Raw genomic sequence first — 17383 nt, 5'->3', positions numbered from 1 at the left:
TAAAAGCAGGATTCCTTCAGCTCACTACCCCTTCACCTTCTCTCATTCCTCCTTTTCCAACACTAAGATGACAGACTTGAATCAGGAATTAGATTGAACTGATCACAGACTAGCTGCATGAAAATCTCACTCATACATTGTACATTTCTCTTACTTCCACACTCTTTTACACCCTGCCTTTTTTCTCAGTCCTTTTCTCTATCCATCCATCTATCATGGTTTAATTTCAATTCTACAGATAAGATGACCCAGAATCAAAAAAGCTTGCACAAGCAACGTGTGAAGCATCTGCACAAGAGTGTGTGCGTGTGATTGTGCCCATGCATCAGCTCTACTTTGTAATGCTGAGCAGAAAAGGGGTATTGATTTAATGGCATCTTACATCGTTAAAAAACAGTCTGATTCATACTAATACATTACAGTGCCGACACTCTATCTGCTTTCTGCTGAAAAATAGGCAATTCCAAGTGTTTGTGCTTTTATAAAACGCTCAGCAAAAGCAACAAGTGTTTGAAGGGAGTATTACGCAATGTTTCACAGCCCTTGGGAGACAGATATCTGTTGTACAGTATATCTGCAGACACACACAAACAGTCACAGTAAGAGTCCACGGAGTCTCTTTCAGAGGCTTTCGTCACCCCTGTGAGGATCCTGAGGCCGAACATGTCAACACAGCGAGGTGTCTGGTCAACATGAAGACTTCACAGAGAAACCAAGCCTCTTTTCTTAAAAGTCTACACTGTTTAAATGTCCAATGTTCAAATTAATGTGGATGAATCTTTATAAGGAGTGTTGAAAAAGGGGTTATTGGAAACCTTTTGGTCATAAAACTGCCAATTTACACTATCAGGTCTCATAAATATTCACCTTTATGACTATCGTATAGAGAATTTATTAATTTTGTAGAAGACAGTTTTTTTGGTTTAAAATCGTTGTGTATCTGGTCTAGCATCTCATCTCAGAAGATTTCAAAGCATGACATGAGCAGGACAACACGGGGAAATTAGACACGTGTAGCTAATCGCGCTTATTGAGCATACAAACAGGGAAATGGGCAGGAACTGTAGAACAGCAAGTCGAGGAGAACAGGAATGTGACCAGTCGGATTATCACATGTATTAACTATGTGGTAGTCTTAAATAGGGCATTATGTAAAATTGTGTTATTTCCCCTGTTTTGCATCTGTCCAAACTGTTACTGTGCCATTTCTGCTACTTACAAACACCATTGAAAACAAAGGCTCCTGGCAATATCAGCAGCATGTAGTAAAACTAACTACTAATTACTGTTGCCAATTAATTACTTGAACAACACTTGTAAACACACAACCCATACAACTGGTGGTGTTTACAGTGAACTCCACAGGACAGATCTATGGTTCCTCCTCTCCTCTCATCACTTCCATTAGCACACTAACAGCTGACTGTCTGGCCCTATCAGTTAACACACTCCCGCTGGATGAGAGAGGAACGTTATCCCACTGGAGCTCCCCCAGTTATTACAGCTGGATCCACCACTTCAAGATCACGGGCTCACCCTCTTTCCAGGGGAACTGATGCTCCCTGTGATCTTTGAGCCAGAGACAAATGTGGCATGATATCACAAGCCAGTTCACACTACCCACTCAAAAGATGGAGGAGGTTTTAAAATATCCAACATATTTTCCTACATAATGACGGTTACTCATACTTGATACAGAAACACACTGAGAAGCATTAACAGATCTGTGAGGTTGATAGACAACGCTTCAAGCTAAATGCTAGCATGCTTACTAGTAGCGATACAACTCATTTAATAATAAATAACTTTATTTAACCAACACTTTCTAAAACACAAAAATAAGGTGATTGCTTAATAGAGATGGGAAAATAACATAAATGTACACCCGATTGTGTTTCTAGAGGAAAAGTCAAAGCCTCCCTGTCTTTAGGGTTCCTCCTCTGGGGAATATGAATGTCTGTATTAATTTGTGAGCAAAAACATGTGATATATTTTGAAGATATTTCACTCAGGACTGTTATTTTTGCAAAATATGTCAGTGCTTCAACGAACAAGAAAACACATGATGTCTGATTAATGTATTGATTATTTTTGCAATTTACTGATCAATGACTTACTCAAAAGATGACCGGAAAATAAATTAAAACCCTAATAAATTGACAGTGCAGTGCATTTTTTATATTATAAATAATTTAAACGATAAATCATATTTAAAATATTGTTGACCACACCATTTCTGCATATTAATCAACTTATTCTTAAAAACCAACACATTTCTTATAATTGTCTAATGCAGAGTTACAAATACCAAATCAAAAGATCACATGTGGCCTTTAATGAGGACTGCACACTGTTGCTCTCTAAATTCCATTTCCATCTTCCTCAGGCAAATGTGCAGGACAAAATCAGGCATTTCTTGAAGAGGCAGTAATCAAGTGAAATCATTATCACCTGCTGATCAGGAACCAGCAGGGTAAAAAGACCTTCTTTGTGACCTGTATTTAAGTATTTTGGTCCCTCTCTTTGATAACTAATACTGTATCACTACTGTGTCTCAGGAGCGTTTGTAGGTTGTTTGCATTATTAAACAGACTTTTCAATGTTTTTGGTGTTTAATATAAGTATCTAACTATTTTCTCGATGTTAATGTCATGTGTAATTATCTATAATAGAAATACAGTTGTCTTACAGTGTCCCAGGTGGTGGATAGTGCAGCTTAACGCGCCACTTTATGGAATTTCTCATCGTCTTCTAATCCTTTAATAATCCTACACAGACATGTTTCTGCAGTATCTTTCTGAAATGCGGGCTATTAACGGATTATCCGTATTAAAGTGTCCGTGATTGCGCTCAGTGAGAGTGTTTAAATAGCCCTGTTGATCCCAAACGGTGCCAGTCAGTCAATACGCGCCACATTCCGCTTTAACTTTGGAGAAAAGTCGAATAAAAACCAGCACCACAGCTCTCTACCTTCTTCCGGGGCTGCCATTTCATCATATTTGTAAACCAGATATGTGCAGCATTAATGTGTCACAACAGCCGGTGTGGAGGCGATGCACATACGGAGGCAGAGGCATCTCACACCCGGAGTTCAAGCTGCCTCCGCCGGCTTCTCGGAGGGAGAGCAACCGAGACGCGCAAGAGTTAGTTAGTGTAGTTATAATCCCGGGATAATGACCGTAGAAACCCCGCTCCGGTAAAAAAGAAAGCAGTATACAGTCCTGTCATCCAGACCCCTGTTTGTGCCGAGCATCATCCGACCTCCCCGGCTCTGAGGACTCAAATGAACCGAGAAACAGGAGAGCTGAAACCCTACACTGCTCCCCTCTCTCTAACACACACCCCCCTCTCTCCCACTCCCCCTTTTTGATTATAAACCCTTAGTCCTGCTGCATGTATGGCCAGTGGAATGTCACTTAGTACAGTACTGTACTTGAGTACAAGTTTGAGGTATGTACTTCACCTGAGTTTCTACACTTTAACAATACTTTTTTCCACTGCATTATGGAGAAAAATGTTGTGCTTCTTACGCCACTACATTGTTTTTACATATTTAGTTCCTTTAATAGGCCTATATAAATCAGTTTTAAAAACTAATGGCATGTTGTATTCACATATTATAATAGGTTAAACTACCCAGTGTATCATAATGTAATTTATCCCCACCTTCAAGTGCAGCATTTAAATGTTTAACACATGAATGCATCAATTTGTATAAATATTTCTATACGAGTCTGAGCCATTGTGGATAACCTTTACTTTGGTAAATTGAAGTATATTTTGATGCACATTCTTTTAGGTTGTAGTACTACCTACTAGGGCAATATTTTGAATATTGTGTTTTTAAACTGTATTACTTGTACTAAAGTCAATTATCTGAATACTACTTCTACTAACTGTATATGGCTAATATTCAGAGTTGAAATTAGTATTTAGATGCCTTAAGGCAACTAATACCACACTTTGAATTGACTCTCCTACAAGTTAGAGTCTTACACTCAAGTATATAGACTAATATTAGGAAAGATGATTCGTTTTCTGCAGCAAAATGTTCTGTCAGTGTTTTACTATTATATTGTTTTGGATTATTATTACTGCTGCACTAATGTGTGCATTGCATTGTTATGCTGCAGGGGTATGCAACTAAAATTCAACGAGGTTCAGTTAGAGAAAATCTCCACATGCAAAGGTCCGGAACATCAAAATGTCTAAGTTGCTTCATGAATTAGTGTGATATATATTGAAGTGACCTGTAGCTATATCAACGTCATGTAATCAACAACTGACTGCCAATCAAATAAAGAAAGTACAATTCAAAAACAACAATATTTATTGTCAATTAACATTGAACTATACAAATATACAGTAAAATACTGTGGATATGTGTAATGTTTCTCTCATCTCAAAAGTGCTTAATTTTAGATAAATAAAATAAAGTGTATAGCTGTAGCATGAGTTTCCATTTTTCTTTGTTAACCGTTTTACATCATGACTTAACTGTTTCAGACGATTATAGAAAAATATCAGTCTTTACACATCATAACAATTGAACAGTTTTAAAGTTTTTCCCTCTTATATTACAGCCCCTCACTCGCTTTTTTTTTAATTGAGTGCGAGAATTGAGCTGGAGCTTGTCCTGCCAGGAGTTTGTAAATCTGGGCTGAAATTGTGTCAAGGCCATTCTCATACACACATGCAGGTGCTCATTGGTTAACCTCGGTTAGCCTGCGCTGGAACGATATTTAGTTTTAATTTTGATCCTGGTGGACTGATCATATTGGGCTCTGAGACTGCTTATTTTTTGTGACCTCAGTTCTGACTTGAGATGGAATGTTTGGTCAAACACTTTGTGTTTTGTCTCATAATGGCGTTTTGGCACTTTTAATGAGCGCCACGGTCTCTGAACAAATGACACACTGGTTCTGCGCTCCCCAGTGGGCAGGATGAACATGAATGAGTCCACTCAGGGTTAAAAGCTCTGTTCTCACTGTCCACTTTCCTCTTCTTGGAGAGCGCCATGTGTAATTATTTGTCTCTCCCTGTCTGCCGCTAACACGCCTGTTCACTCTCCTTTCCGTCTTCTCTCCCTGTATCGCTAATTATTTTCTCCACTCACTTTCCTCTCCGCTTGTTCTTCTCTTGTTCTCGAGTGAGGGAACAATGGAGCGTGAGATGGGCCGGAGAATCGGAGCGGTACTGCAGTCGCTTTACCGCACCGTTGTGACGAAAAGGGAGCTGAGCCAGAAGGCAAAGCTCTCTGTCTACCGGGCCATTTTCGTTCCTACCCTCACCTATGGTCATGAAGGATGGGTCATGACCAATTGGATCAAATATAAAAGTCAGCCGAATTAGTGTTGATACTGCAAGGAGACGTATTGTGTGAAAAGAAATGTAAGATATATTTATGATCCACGTCACGTTTTCAGTTCTCATTCATAACACTCCGTTCGATGTCTCACTATGGGATAAGCCTCATCGCGGAGCAAACAGAAGCATCAATCTCATTACGCCAATCCTGATTGGCTGGTGATCTTGACGTCAACGTCAGGGAATTCACCCCCTATAAGTAGCTTGCGCCACGACGCATGCGTCATTCAAACACCTCTTCTCGCTTCAGAGCACATCTCTATAGTAGCCGGACAAGCTTAACGGTCCACAGACTGAACCCAAATATAACCATTTCGGTCGACGGGGCGCTCGCCGGCTACTCCTTCTGCTTCGCAAGAAGACGGTAATACTAACGCCAGTTAGTATTAAAATCGACCTCGCCGTTTCTTTCCCCGGAAAGCTAGCTACGCACCCGTTGCTAGCTAGCTTCCCCTTACTACCGACACCACGGTAGCGAGGACGCTTTTCTTTTTCTCTCTCACGTAGGAGAAAAGGATTAGAAGTATATTGACACACCAGTCAATATTCTTTGAGAACAAAGGACCCACAACGTCCCTTTTTCTCCGGATTAAGGACGGGCTGGTAACACTTTTTCTCTCAACGACGTACCTGTTACGAGCGGGTCCTCTCCACGCCACGAGGCGAACAGATGGACGCCTCTCCCCCCTCACACCAGAGGAGTCAGGGACTCGGAGGCTCGGTCATGCGGCTGCGGGTTGAAGATAGCAGGCACAGACTCACACCAGGTCTGCTCGTCCTGCCTCGGGCTGGAACACGCCCAGGAGGCTATCGACAACCCCGGCTCGTGCGGGCATTGCGCCCGTTTCACCCGAAAGAGCCTCCACCGACGGCTAGCACACCAAGCTAGCTTGTTGGAACAGGACTCCCTCATGTCCACTGATTCGCCGTTTGGCAATCAAGACACGGGGGCGTCCGCCGCAGAGACTGAGCCCCTCACTGTGTCGGTCTGGGGCTCACTAACAGCGGCAGCTGCGGAACCGGGATCCCACGCCGTGTCAGGCCGGGACCCGGTGGCGGCAAGAGACGCGGGAACGGAGCCCCACGCCTCACCAGGCGGGAGCTCCCGGCGAGACCTCACCATGGTCTCGCCCGCGGAGGATGTCCTGGAATTAGACTACATGGAGGACGAAGAGGACAGCTCTGAGTCCCTCCTGTCTGATTCAGATGAGCAAGAAGAAGATATCTTCATGTCATCGGCTCAAACGGCAAAGCCGGGAGCAATGGCTACTCTCCCGGGCGATAGCACACCAGCTTCGCCCTGTCTGAGCATGGACCTGCAGGCCGCGTGTCAGCGCACTGCGTCCAGGCTAGACATCCCGTGGCCCGAAATGGCCAAGGAGACCGCCAGGTCCCGTTACGAGGGGAAACATTCTCCCCAAGCAACGAGGACAAGGAGGCAACTCCTCCCGGTCTTCCCGGAGATGTTGGATGAGGTGTTGGTCTCGTGGAGGGACCGACCCTTTACCAACAAGGCCCCAATCCAGGGTGCCTCCTCCCTAGACTGCGACGGTATGGAGAGGCTCGGCCTGCTCCACATACCGCCGATGGAACTGCTGGTGGCAGCCCACCTCCTACCGAGGATGGGCCCGTCACCAAGCAGGAACCCCACGCTGCCAGCGAAGGTGGACCGTTTCCAGTCGACCATGACTGAACGGTCCTACAGAGCCGCAGCGTTGTCCGCCAGGGCTCTGAACGTTTCCTCACTGCTAACCGCATACCAAGCGGAGCTCTGTGAGGATATGTCGAGTAATCCTGGACCGGCCGTTCTGGACGAGTTGGCCGCGGTCACAGACATTTGTCTCCGTGTCCAACGCTGCGCCGTCCAGGCCACGGGCAAAACAATGGGGATCATGGTGGTGCAGGAAAGAGCTAGATGGCTCAACCTCACCAACCTCCCAGACCGGGAAAAGGAGGATGTGCTTGACATGCCCATCGTTCCCGAGGGGATTTTCCGCTCCGCTCTTGCCTCCATGCAGAGGAGATGCGAGTCGAAAAAGAAGGAGGACGAGGCCCTCCACCTCTGCCTCCCTTGAAGGGCCCAGCCGCTGCCTTCGCAGCGGCAGCCCTTCGTCCAAGCTGCCCCGAACCCTGTTCGGTTCAAAATACCGAAAACGCAGAGGTCGCAGTCCGCCCCGAGTCCCCAGCCCAGGCAGGGGACGAGGGCGAGCTGGCCTAAAAAAATCTTCCGGTTCCAGCTGCAGCCCACGGCGCAGCCAACCCAGAATTTCGGCCAGCAGTCGAGGAAGAAGAAGCGAGCGGCGTGACAGCCCCTCCTTCTCCCCTCTGTGACAGAGCTGGAAGTCTACGGTTCCCCAGCTCTAAATGTGTTCCCGCCGCCTCGAGAGATGCCTCAACACCATCCTCAAGTCCGCATAAACACATGTCACACACTTATTGATTTTTCTGTCATAAATCATTTTCCGCTGACGCATCCAGGCTTCGAGCCAAGGGCGCAGCTCGAAAAAATGAAAAGAAAAACAATAAAAACAATAAACAGTCCGTCAACTGTTCCCCTTCTGAGAGGCAGCTACGGCCCTCTCTCAAAGGGCGGACAATTGACGGGTCTGTGAAGGCACCACCGTCACGCCGCATGTCGCAGTGCCGCTGGGCTGTAAAGGCCCCCCATGCCAGTGCCCTGGGGTCGTGAAGGCACCACCGTTATGCGCATGCGCAGTGCCGGCTGGAGCTGTAAAGGCACCACCGTCACGCGCATGCGCAGTGCCGGCTGGAGCCATAAGGGCACCACCGCCACACGCATGCGCTGTGTCAGTGGGGATTGTCGAAATGGGGCACCACAGTGCTCAGACACTGGAGGGCCCCATAACACAACAAATAGAGACTCAGAGGGGAAGAGACGTGACATCTCAGCTGGCTCTAAGTGCGTTACGGCAGAGCCGCGTTAAATCTGTTCGCATAAAGAGAAAATGCTCAATGATTGACACACGATTGACCTCCGGGTCTTCTGTACGCGTTCCCACCCCTGGCTCTGATACCCCCAACTCTGGCCAGAGTGAAGGAGCAACGCCACACACTTATCCTGATGGCTCCGCCCTAGCCCGCAACGTACGGGCTGGCGGAGATATATCAGCTGTTGTGCGGGCAGCCATGGCAGCCCCCTCTACGCAGGGACAGATTGTCTCAGGCGGGGGGGGCGATCCTTCACCCACGCCCAGAGCGCGGGGCACTATGGGCCTGACCCGTGAGTGGTACAATCTGAATACAGTAGGACTCCCTCAGAAGGTGATAAACACTATTCAGAATGCGAGAGCTTCCTCCACCAGGTCTCTTTATGACTGTAAGTGGAGGGTGTTTGAGGAGTGGTGCCTTCAAGAAGGACACATCTCCTTTCAATGTCCTGTCGGGGTGATTTTATCATTTCTACAGGACTTGATCGATAAACACAGAGCTTTCACCACGATCAAAGTGTACCTGGCTGCTATTGCTGCATGCCATGTGGGCTTTGAGGGTAAGACGGCTAGCCAACATCCTTTGGTCTGCCGTTTTATGAAGGGAGCTCGCAGGCTCCTCCCTGTCTCCAGGTCACTGGTGCCCTTATGGGACTTGGCAGTGGTTTTAAATGGGCTCAGAATGACCCCATTTGAACCCCTGGAAGGAGCTGACATGAAACATCTGTCACTCAAGACAGTGCTGTTACTGGCCCTGGCATCCGCCAAGCGGGTCAGTGATATTCATGCGCTGTCTGTACATCCTTCATGCACTCAGTTCGCCCCAGGGCAAACGAGAGTGTTGTTGAAGCCCAACCCTGCCTGTACACCAAAGGTGGTTGGTTCGTGTACCCCAATTGACAATGAGGCATTTCCTCCGCCGCTGGTTTCCTCCGGGAAACAGCAGCAGGATCTGTTGTGTCCAGTCCGTGCTTTACGCACATATATGGACAGATCAAAGGAGCTTCGTCTTAATGACCAACTCTTTATGTCCTGGGCTAACCCTCACAAGGGCAAGCCTGTTACTAAGCAACGGCTCTCCCACTGGATTGTGGAGGCAATTGCTTTGGCCTATACGAGTCAGAGTTTGCAAGCACCTTCGGGTCTGCGGGCTCACTCGACTCGGGGCCTGGCTACATCCTGGGCTTTGTTCAAGGGTGTTTCCATCCAAGACATCTGTGCAGCGGCGAGCTGGTCCTCGCCGCTCACTTTTGTCCGCTTTTACAGGCTAGACGTCTCCGCTCCAAGCGTGGCCCGAGCAGTGCTGGGCACCTTGTTGAGTCGGGACTCTACCTGTTAAGTTCTGGTTGGTTGGTGATTTTCGAGATAAGCTCGTCTGGCAATACGGGAGCTACAATTTCCCATAGTGAGACATCGAACGGAGTGTTATGAATGAGAACTATAGGTTACTTACGTAACCCCAGTTCTCAGAGTAACATGAAGTGAGATGTCTCACCAGACGGCCCTCCTTGCTATGGTGAAGCGAGAAGAGGTGCTTATTTTGAATGACGCATGCGTCGTGGCGCAAGCTACTTATAGGGGCTGATTCCCTGACGTTGACGTCAAGATCACCAGCCAATCAGGATTGGCGTAATTAGATTGATGCTTCTGTTTGCTCCGCGATGAGGCGCATCCCATAGTGAGACATCTCACTTCATGTTACTCTGAGAACTGGGGTTACGTAAGTAACCTATAGTTTTGGCGGCAGTTCTTCCTGTTTGTCTAGAAGTCTTCTCAGCAGGGCTCTATAAATAGAGAACTACGGCATATATGTAATATTTAATGCAGCCGAACCGTGTATTACAATGCCGTTATGTGATGACTGTCAAAGCGAAAAGCAAGCACACTAGGAATAAAGTATTATTTTTTGTTTTTTGGATTTCACATCACATAAACACCAAATCCCAGCGTGCATTGCGGCTAAACCATCCAATCAACGAGCTGAGGATCTTCCCTACGTCTGTTTCCGGTTTCGTTTATGACGGATGTATTTTGTTATACACACATTCCTTCACATTTAAATTTAAATGTACATTAAAGTATTTTGTGAGGCCTTCTAACATGTTTTTAAATATAACTACGGTTGCAGTTGAAGAGTTTGTAAATTAACATGAACCAAAGCTGTTGCGTGGCAACGCAATCGCACAACGTCACGTCCGTTAATTCCACATCCACAAGCATGGATTAACATCGATTTAATACATTAATGTAGCCTTTGTTTCTGCTAAAAGAGGTGTCGACCAGCTGGGGCAACAAGAAAATCAGCGTAATCGAGTGTGACTATTACAAAATAAATAATTATTATATTAATAATGACAATAACAACCGACCGTCGGGGAAGCATTTGCTTGGCATTTCCGGTTATTTCTCCACTGGTTAACATGGGTTAACAATACCGTGTAACCGTCACGTTTGAAGGGATGAAATCGTGACATCTTCACGTCTCCCAGCATGGTAAATCGTCACATGTTCACGTCTTGCCGTGATACCGGGTTGATATAATAGTAGAAGGAGTTGAAAGTAAACAATGCTTGCATAAGGAGAGAACCCAACACCTTCTCTGCATCCCTGCACTCAGGGTGGCAGTGAGACGGTTTGAAATTGGAGCTGGGGGTAATATTATTGGGGATCAGGGGAGTTAAAAGGCCAGAGACATCAGGTCCAAGAGAAAAGCCTTCAGGATCCTTTACCCTCCATAAACAAAGACAGAGCTCTGACACCCACAAGCCTGCACAGCAAAGCAGAGAGTATCAGTGCTGTTGGTAGAGGAGCCTTTAGAGACACTGGAAATCAATGGAGGATGAAACATGTATCACATGATTTGTGGCTTTTCTTACACACAATGGACACACAGGTACACATGTGGAATCTATCAACTTAAACCTGACGCAATAAAATAGTTTATAACGGTAAATCTGATTAAAAATGACATGCCAACATCGATATGTGTGATCAATAAGCACCTACAGGATGTATCACAAGCTCCTGATAATTATAACCTGCCCCTGCTTCACAGTGAATGTATGCTCTAAGACTGAACTGCATTCACATGACATGTAGCAACGCCTTAATGGAGATAATTCACTATCTTGATGATAGTTAGATGAGAAAATTAACAACCTTGTCTGTGCACTAAATGTAATGTTACAGCCAGCAAATGATTAGCTAAGCTATGCATGAAGACTGGAAATTGCAACCAATTAAGCCTGCAAAGTCCACTAATTAACAGGTTGAAAAGTATGGGCCAAAACTTGTCATTTCAACCATTTTTGTACGGTTTAAAACGATCAAGATAAAAAAAATGCTAGTTTGTGAGCTTTAGAGGTGCTATCGGGTGGTCTAAGCTAAGCTAAACTCCTATAACTATAATGATCAAGTGGTATTGACCTTATCATCTCACTTTTGGCAAGAAAACGAACATGGATATTTCCTGAAATGTCAAACTATTCTTCAGCTGATTTTTTTTGTCTTCAGCACTCACCAATTTCTTCATCATTATTATTTGATTGAACCCCCAGCAGGTTTCTTAAAGTGATACAAAGGTCAAATTCAAAGGCTTGCATGTCATTACAGTGTCAAAGTGAACGGAATCCGGATTGAAGTGCTTTTGTGTGTAATTGTAACGGGTTCCTCAGATCAATAACAGAAATGAACTTCACCGAGTGAGTGAAGGTAAATTGTAGTGTAGGATGAAGATCACTAACCCCATTTCCAATAATAGGTACACACACACACATTTTGAGGTGACTGCTTGTGTTGGACTGTGAGCCATTTAAAGAACAACCTAATCTCAAGAAATAAACAACCAAGGGCGAATTAGTTTTAGAGGACAATTACGGTTTCAAGCTATGTGTAAAGCCTCACTGTGGCCACCATTTAGTCATCAGCTGAGTGAAACACCATCTCAGGAAGTTATAAAAATGAAAATACAATTTGGAACCGAAAACATTTATAAATCACAGGCATCATTAAATATTTATTCTGCTTTAATATGGTTTACTTTTGATGACAATCTTCATATTTCTACAGAATTCCCAACATGCTCAGTTACCGTGTTTTTCACTGACAATGGTTTGGAATTTTGGGGAGGGCAAGGATAATGTATTTGACATAATAAATACCGTTTTGGAGATGAAGATGCTTTTCTTCTTCTCTTTTCTTTCATTGCTGTTAGCGGGAGGTGGCCCAGTGAACTTAGCAAGATTTTAAGGATTCATAAAGCAGAGACTGAAAATCAAAACCTTGCGCAAAGGATCACAGGTGGACTTCTGAGCTCCAGTACTCTCTAAAGACCAGCATACTTCTCTTGTTGACATTGGTTAAGCTTATTGCTACAAAATAATAAGATGCCAGCTGCATTAAGTTCTGGTGTTGAGGATCTGAAGAAACACCCAGAAGATCAAGGAGGATGGTGGTGATGTAACATGGGTGAAACCAGTCGGGTGTAACTGAGACACAGGAGGAGGAAGTGAAGATGAGTTAGTAGATGACAAGTTGCACCTCCTCTTGATACCACAACACATTTCCAGCTAGCAAGAAATTACAAATAAACATTATAGCATTAACACAACTTGATATAGTAGTCCTGATGCCATTTCTATAACTGTGATGCAACCAAACACTAGTGGTGACATCATTAGCCATAAAAGTTCATTAAAGAGATCCTCGACTTTATGCTGAAGAAGTAACCCTGGGACAGAGGAGGAAATAAGCAGTTAAACAAAGGTGTTAGCGAGAAAGAAAGACATTTGCAGAGAAGCACTGAACACTTCACCCTGAGATCTGGTGATTTATTTTAAGTGTGACAGGTGTCTGCATGCACAAATGTTATTTATTTACGCACCTTCACTTTTGTCCTTTTCAGACAACGTGACTGTCTGTCATCCGTAGCATTAAAACCCTAATCCAGTGGAGCAAGAGGACACACGAGAGCAGGAGGAACCAGCATCTAAAACATGTGAGTATGCTAATGTGCAACTGAATAAAATATTCTGTCACAGAATAAAGCAAACGCTGTTATTGAGTATGCAAATGTGTTGGCTATGTCAGTGACATGTTACAGTGAGACTTGTTAGACTTTGTTCCCTTTTGATTTCAGGGAGAGATCTCTGACTCCTGCTGGGATGATAAGAACATCAAAGACCACCTGAATGCTACAGAAAACTGGAATCTGTATTAACAAAAAGCAAAAAACACTTATTCTGCTGAAGTACCAACTCTGAACGCAGTACTTTGATAATGCTACAACTTCTCGGCATGTAATCTGAGCAGAAGGTATTGAAAACACATGCATGCATTTCCTTCAGCATTTACCACCGAATTGATGTTTATGGAGAATGTGATTGGCTTCAACTATTCAACACACAGCTGGGTGCCAGACATAACAACGTCACTGCAGGACCTCAGCTTGATGAATGAATGTTTTTTCCTGTAAAACAAAGCAATACTGCAACAGTCCATGTTTCTTAGAGCAGAAATGAGCCGAGTGATATGCCAAACTGCAGGGAGGCAGTTTGTCCAGAAAGCTGCAGACTGAAGAGGACTCGCTGTGACGCTGAGAGGGGTCTTAGTATTCAAATATCTATCTGTTTGAATAACTTTCCTTTTCCACTTCTAAATGTCTTGTTTTCAGTAGTGGACGAGGTATTCAGATCTGTTACTAAAGTAAAATAAGTAATTTTCTAAAGGCACCAAATGTAAACCCAATATTGTCAGAGTATATTTTCGATTTTCTTCAGCCCTAGAAACATCCATATTTAAATACAACAAAACCCGCAGGGAGGTTTGTGGTTTTAAAAGCACAGTAAAGGGATCCAAATGAGCTATCTGAAAAGTAACCAAAGTGCCAAAAAAAGGAAATACTCCACCTGGAAACTAGTACAGTACTTGAGTACTCTGAGTTACAGCTTGTTATATTCTGCATGAATACCATAATAATACCATACCATTGTGTTAGACAGTAAAGCACTTTGAATCGCCACGTGCTGAAAAGTGCTATATAAATAAAATTGCCTTGCCTTGCCTTAGACAACCACACAGCCCTCAGACACAATCAATAATGCAATAGTTTATTTATGTGTGTGTTTTGTTTATGCTCATAGCTGGTGCCAGCCTCTTTGTTTTTCATGAAAACTGTAAACTGCATATTTACAACCTGTTACAAGGAGCAGGCAGAGGAAGCAAACAGCAGCAGCAAAGATATACAATTAAGTAGGGAGGTCATTAATAAACACGACAACTCTGTAATAATGTTCCAGTAATAAGGGACTCTATGTTACTCGTCTATCGCTTTGATTCAGTGTTTCACAGCAGCACAGGCACAATAACATCATCGACAGGCTGTTTCTGGATTTCCTGACTGTATTTATACGAGATAATAAAGTCAACCTTGACCTTTTAGCTTTTCTTTCAGAGTCTGGAAGACGTGTGTCAAAGCAAATCAGTCTTATTCATCTTTCTGACCAGCATCATCACTCCGTCTCTATACACTCACTCTATTCTATACACACACACACACACACACACACACACACACACACACACACACACACACACACACACACACACACACACACACACACACACACACACACACACACACACACACACACACACACACACACACACACACACACACACACACACACACACACACACACACACACACACACACACACACACACCACACACACACACACACACACACACACACACACACACACACACACACACACACACACACACACACACACACACACACACACACACACACACACACACACACACACACACACACACACACACTGTCAGGAAAGTCTATTCGACGGAGCACTTAGCGCAGCAAACATGGCTACTAAACACACACCTTGGCAGTGATGAATGTAGTGTGTGTGTGTGTGCTCGTGTGTGTGTGTTGGGAGACAGAGATTTAGTATGTGTCGCTCGATGGTCCCTTTCAGCTGCATTATTGACACATTTATTGTTGTTTATTGCATTTACAACTGTTTTATAATTAGACGCGGTGCATTTTTATGTTGTAATAATTATCCTGATGTCTCAACCACAATATAAAACCTCCCACAGTCATAGTAATAAAGCATGACTTTTAAAATCATCAGAATGAAGAAAACCTACTGTAACCAGAGGAAGATTTCACATATTATTATGTTAATGTTGTATAAAAGTGATAATACACTCCAAGGTAATATAATAAAAGATTAGAAACCATGTTGAGTTGTTGCTCTGTAGCATTATTACTAGGGATGCTCCGATCGCCAATTTCGGGGCCGATCGCCGATCACCAATCGCCGGAATCAGTATCGGCCGATACCGATCGCCGATCCGATCGAGTGGGCGGGGCCTAAATGGAAGATTTAAACATCACTTTAAATCTTCCATTTAAAGTGATGTTTAAAACTTAGTTAATGGGGCTCATTCACTGGAGCTTCCACAAACAACAATCAACTTAATTATTACATTCAAATGATGTACATTATTCAAGTTTACATTCACTTTGGATAATAACATGGGAGAAATGAGCGGAAGCGCTCTCTTTTCCTCTCTCCCTCTCCCCTCTCTCCCTCTCCTGACAACCTGTCAGTATCTCATGCAGCTCACTGATCCAGTAATGAGTGACCCGACAATGAAGAATACATATATTTATACATATATTTATAATAACTAGACGGAGGCGTCAGCCAATGAAATCCCGTTTATTCAAATCTGCCAGTACAATCGCTAGCCAATCAAACCGCGTGTATGCTGGGAGAGACTACGCAGGTCATTTCCTCATATTCAAAAAAATTGAGGGAAAATTCATTGTAGCGGTAGTGAATCACCCGGTGCTGTATGATCAGTCTCTGTTCATCTACCGGGATACAAACCGGAGGAGCGAGGCATGGAGGGAGGTGGCAGAGACAGTGGGTGAAACTGGTAGGTTTTCGCCTGTTTGGGGATTTTATATCCAGTTTACTTCGTTTTAACATTGCTATTGCTTTGTATGTCGGGGGCGGGAGATTCATGTGATTGGTTGTTGGTCGTGTTGCTCGCAAAAAATCTCCAAGCTTCAGATACGCCCACCTCCAAGCATCAACGCACGCTGCTGTGTGGACGCTCCGTTACGGCCCGTCCACACAGCGGCGTGCGTTGAAGCTTCTGCCCATTCACTTTGAATGGGGTGACGTCACTTTTAGCCGAACTGCATTTTGGGAAGCGACGTGGAGCGTTGCTGGCGTAGCTGGCGTCAAAAGTTGAGCAATGTTCAACTTTTGACGCCTCGACGGAGGCGTCAGCCAATTAAATCCCGTTTATGCAAATCTGCCAGTACAAGCGCTAGCCAATCGAGCCGCGTGTATGCTGGGAGAGACTACGCAGGTCATTTCCTCATATTCAAAAAAATTGAGGGAAAATTTATTATAGCGGTAGTGAATCACCCGGTGCTGTATGATCAGTCTCTGTTCATCTACCGGGATACAAACCGGAGGAGCGAGGCATGGAGGGAGGTGGCAGAGACAGTGGATGAAACTGGTAGGTTTTCTCCTGTTTGGGGATTTTATATCCAGTTTACTTCGTTTTAACATTGCTATTGCTTTGTATGTCGGGGGCGGGAGATTCATGTGATTGGTTGTTGGTCGCGTTGCTCGCATAAAATCCCCAAGCTTCAGATACGCCCACCTCCAAGCGTCAACGCACGCTGCTGTGTGGACGCTCCGTTACGGTACGTCCACACAGCAGCTTTTCAAAAATCTTGAAAATCTTGGAGCTGGGCGTGTCTGAAAGCTTGGGGATTTTTTGCGAGCAACGCGACCAACAACCAATCACATGAATCTCCCGCCCCCGACATACAAAGCAAAAAACCCCGGGGGTTTTATGCGAGCAATATATATATATATAAACTCCCCAAACAGGCGAAAACTTACCAGTTTCACCCACTGTCTCTGCCACCTCCCTCCATGCCTGGTTCCTCCGGTTTGTATCCCGTTAATAGTTCTGGTCGTAAAGAACCGGGTGATTTGCTACCGTAATTTCTC

The 17383-nt window shown here is 44.5% G+C and overlaps 1 protein-coding gene across 3 annotated transcripts in view; it reads right to left on the bottom strand.

The window, feature by feature from the left end:
• The window catches only part of ttc28 (tetratricopeptide repeat domain 28), a 141551-nt gene that overhangs the window by 83803 nt on the left and 40365 nt on the right, over nt 1-17383 (bottom strand). The window contains exon 1 of one of the 3 annotated variants that reach the window (XM_034224155.1): nt 2971-3263. The exons of the other annotated variants lie outside the window; for them this stretch is intronic. Within the exon in view, the coding sequence (XP_034080046.1) occupies nt 2971-2997 (27 nt within the window). The 5' untranslated portion in view covers nt 2998-3263. Of the gene's footprint in view, nt 1-2970; nt 3264-17383 lie in introns of those variants that run through there. 3 annotated transcript variants of the gene reach the window in all.

Source organism: Gymnodraco acuticeps, unplaced genomic scaffold (genome assembly GCF_902827175.1).
Source record: "Gymnodraco acuticeps unplaced genomic scaffold, fGymAcu1.1, whole genome shotgun sequence".
Classification (NCBI taxonomy): Eukaryota; Metazoa; Chordata; class Actinopteri; order Perciformes; family Bathydraconidae; genus Gymnodraco; species Gymnodraco acuticeps.
Note: the sequence above shows the minus strand (reverse complement) of the source record. Positions and strands in the feature narration are given on the sequence as shown.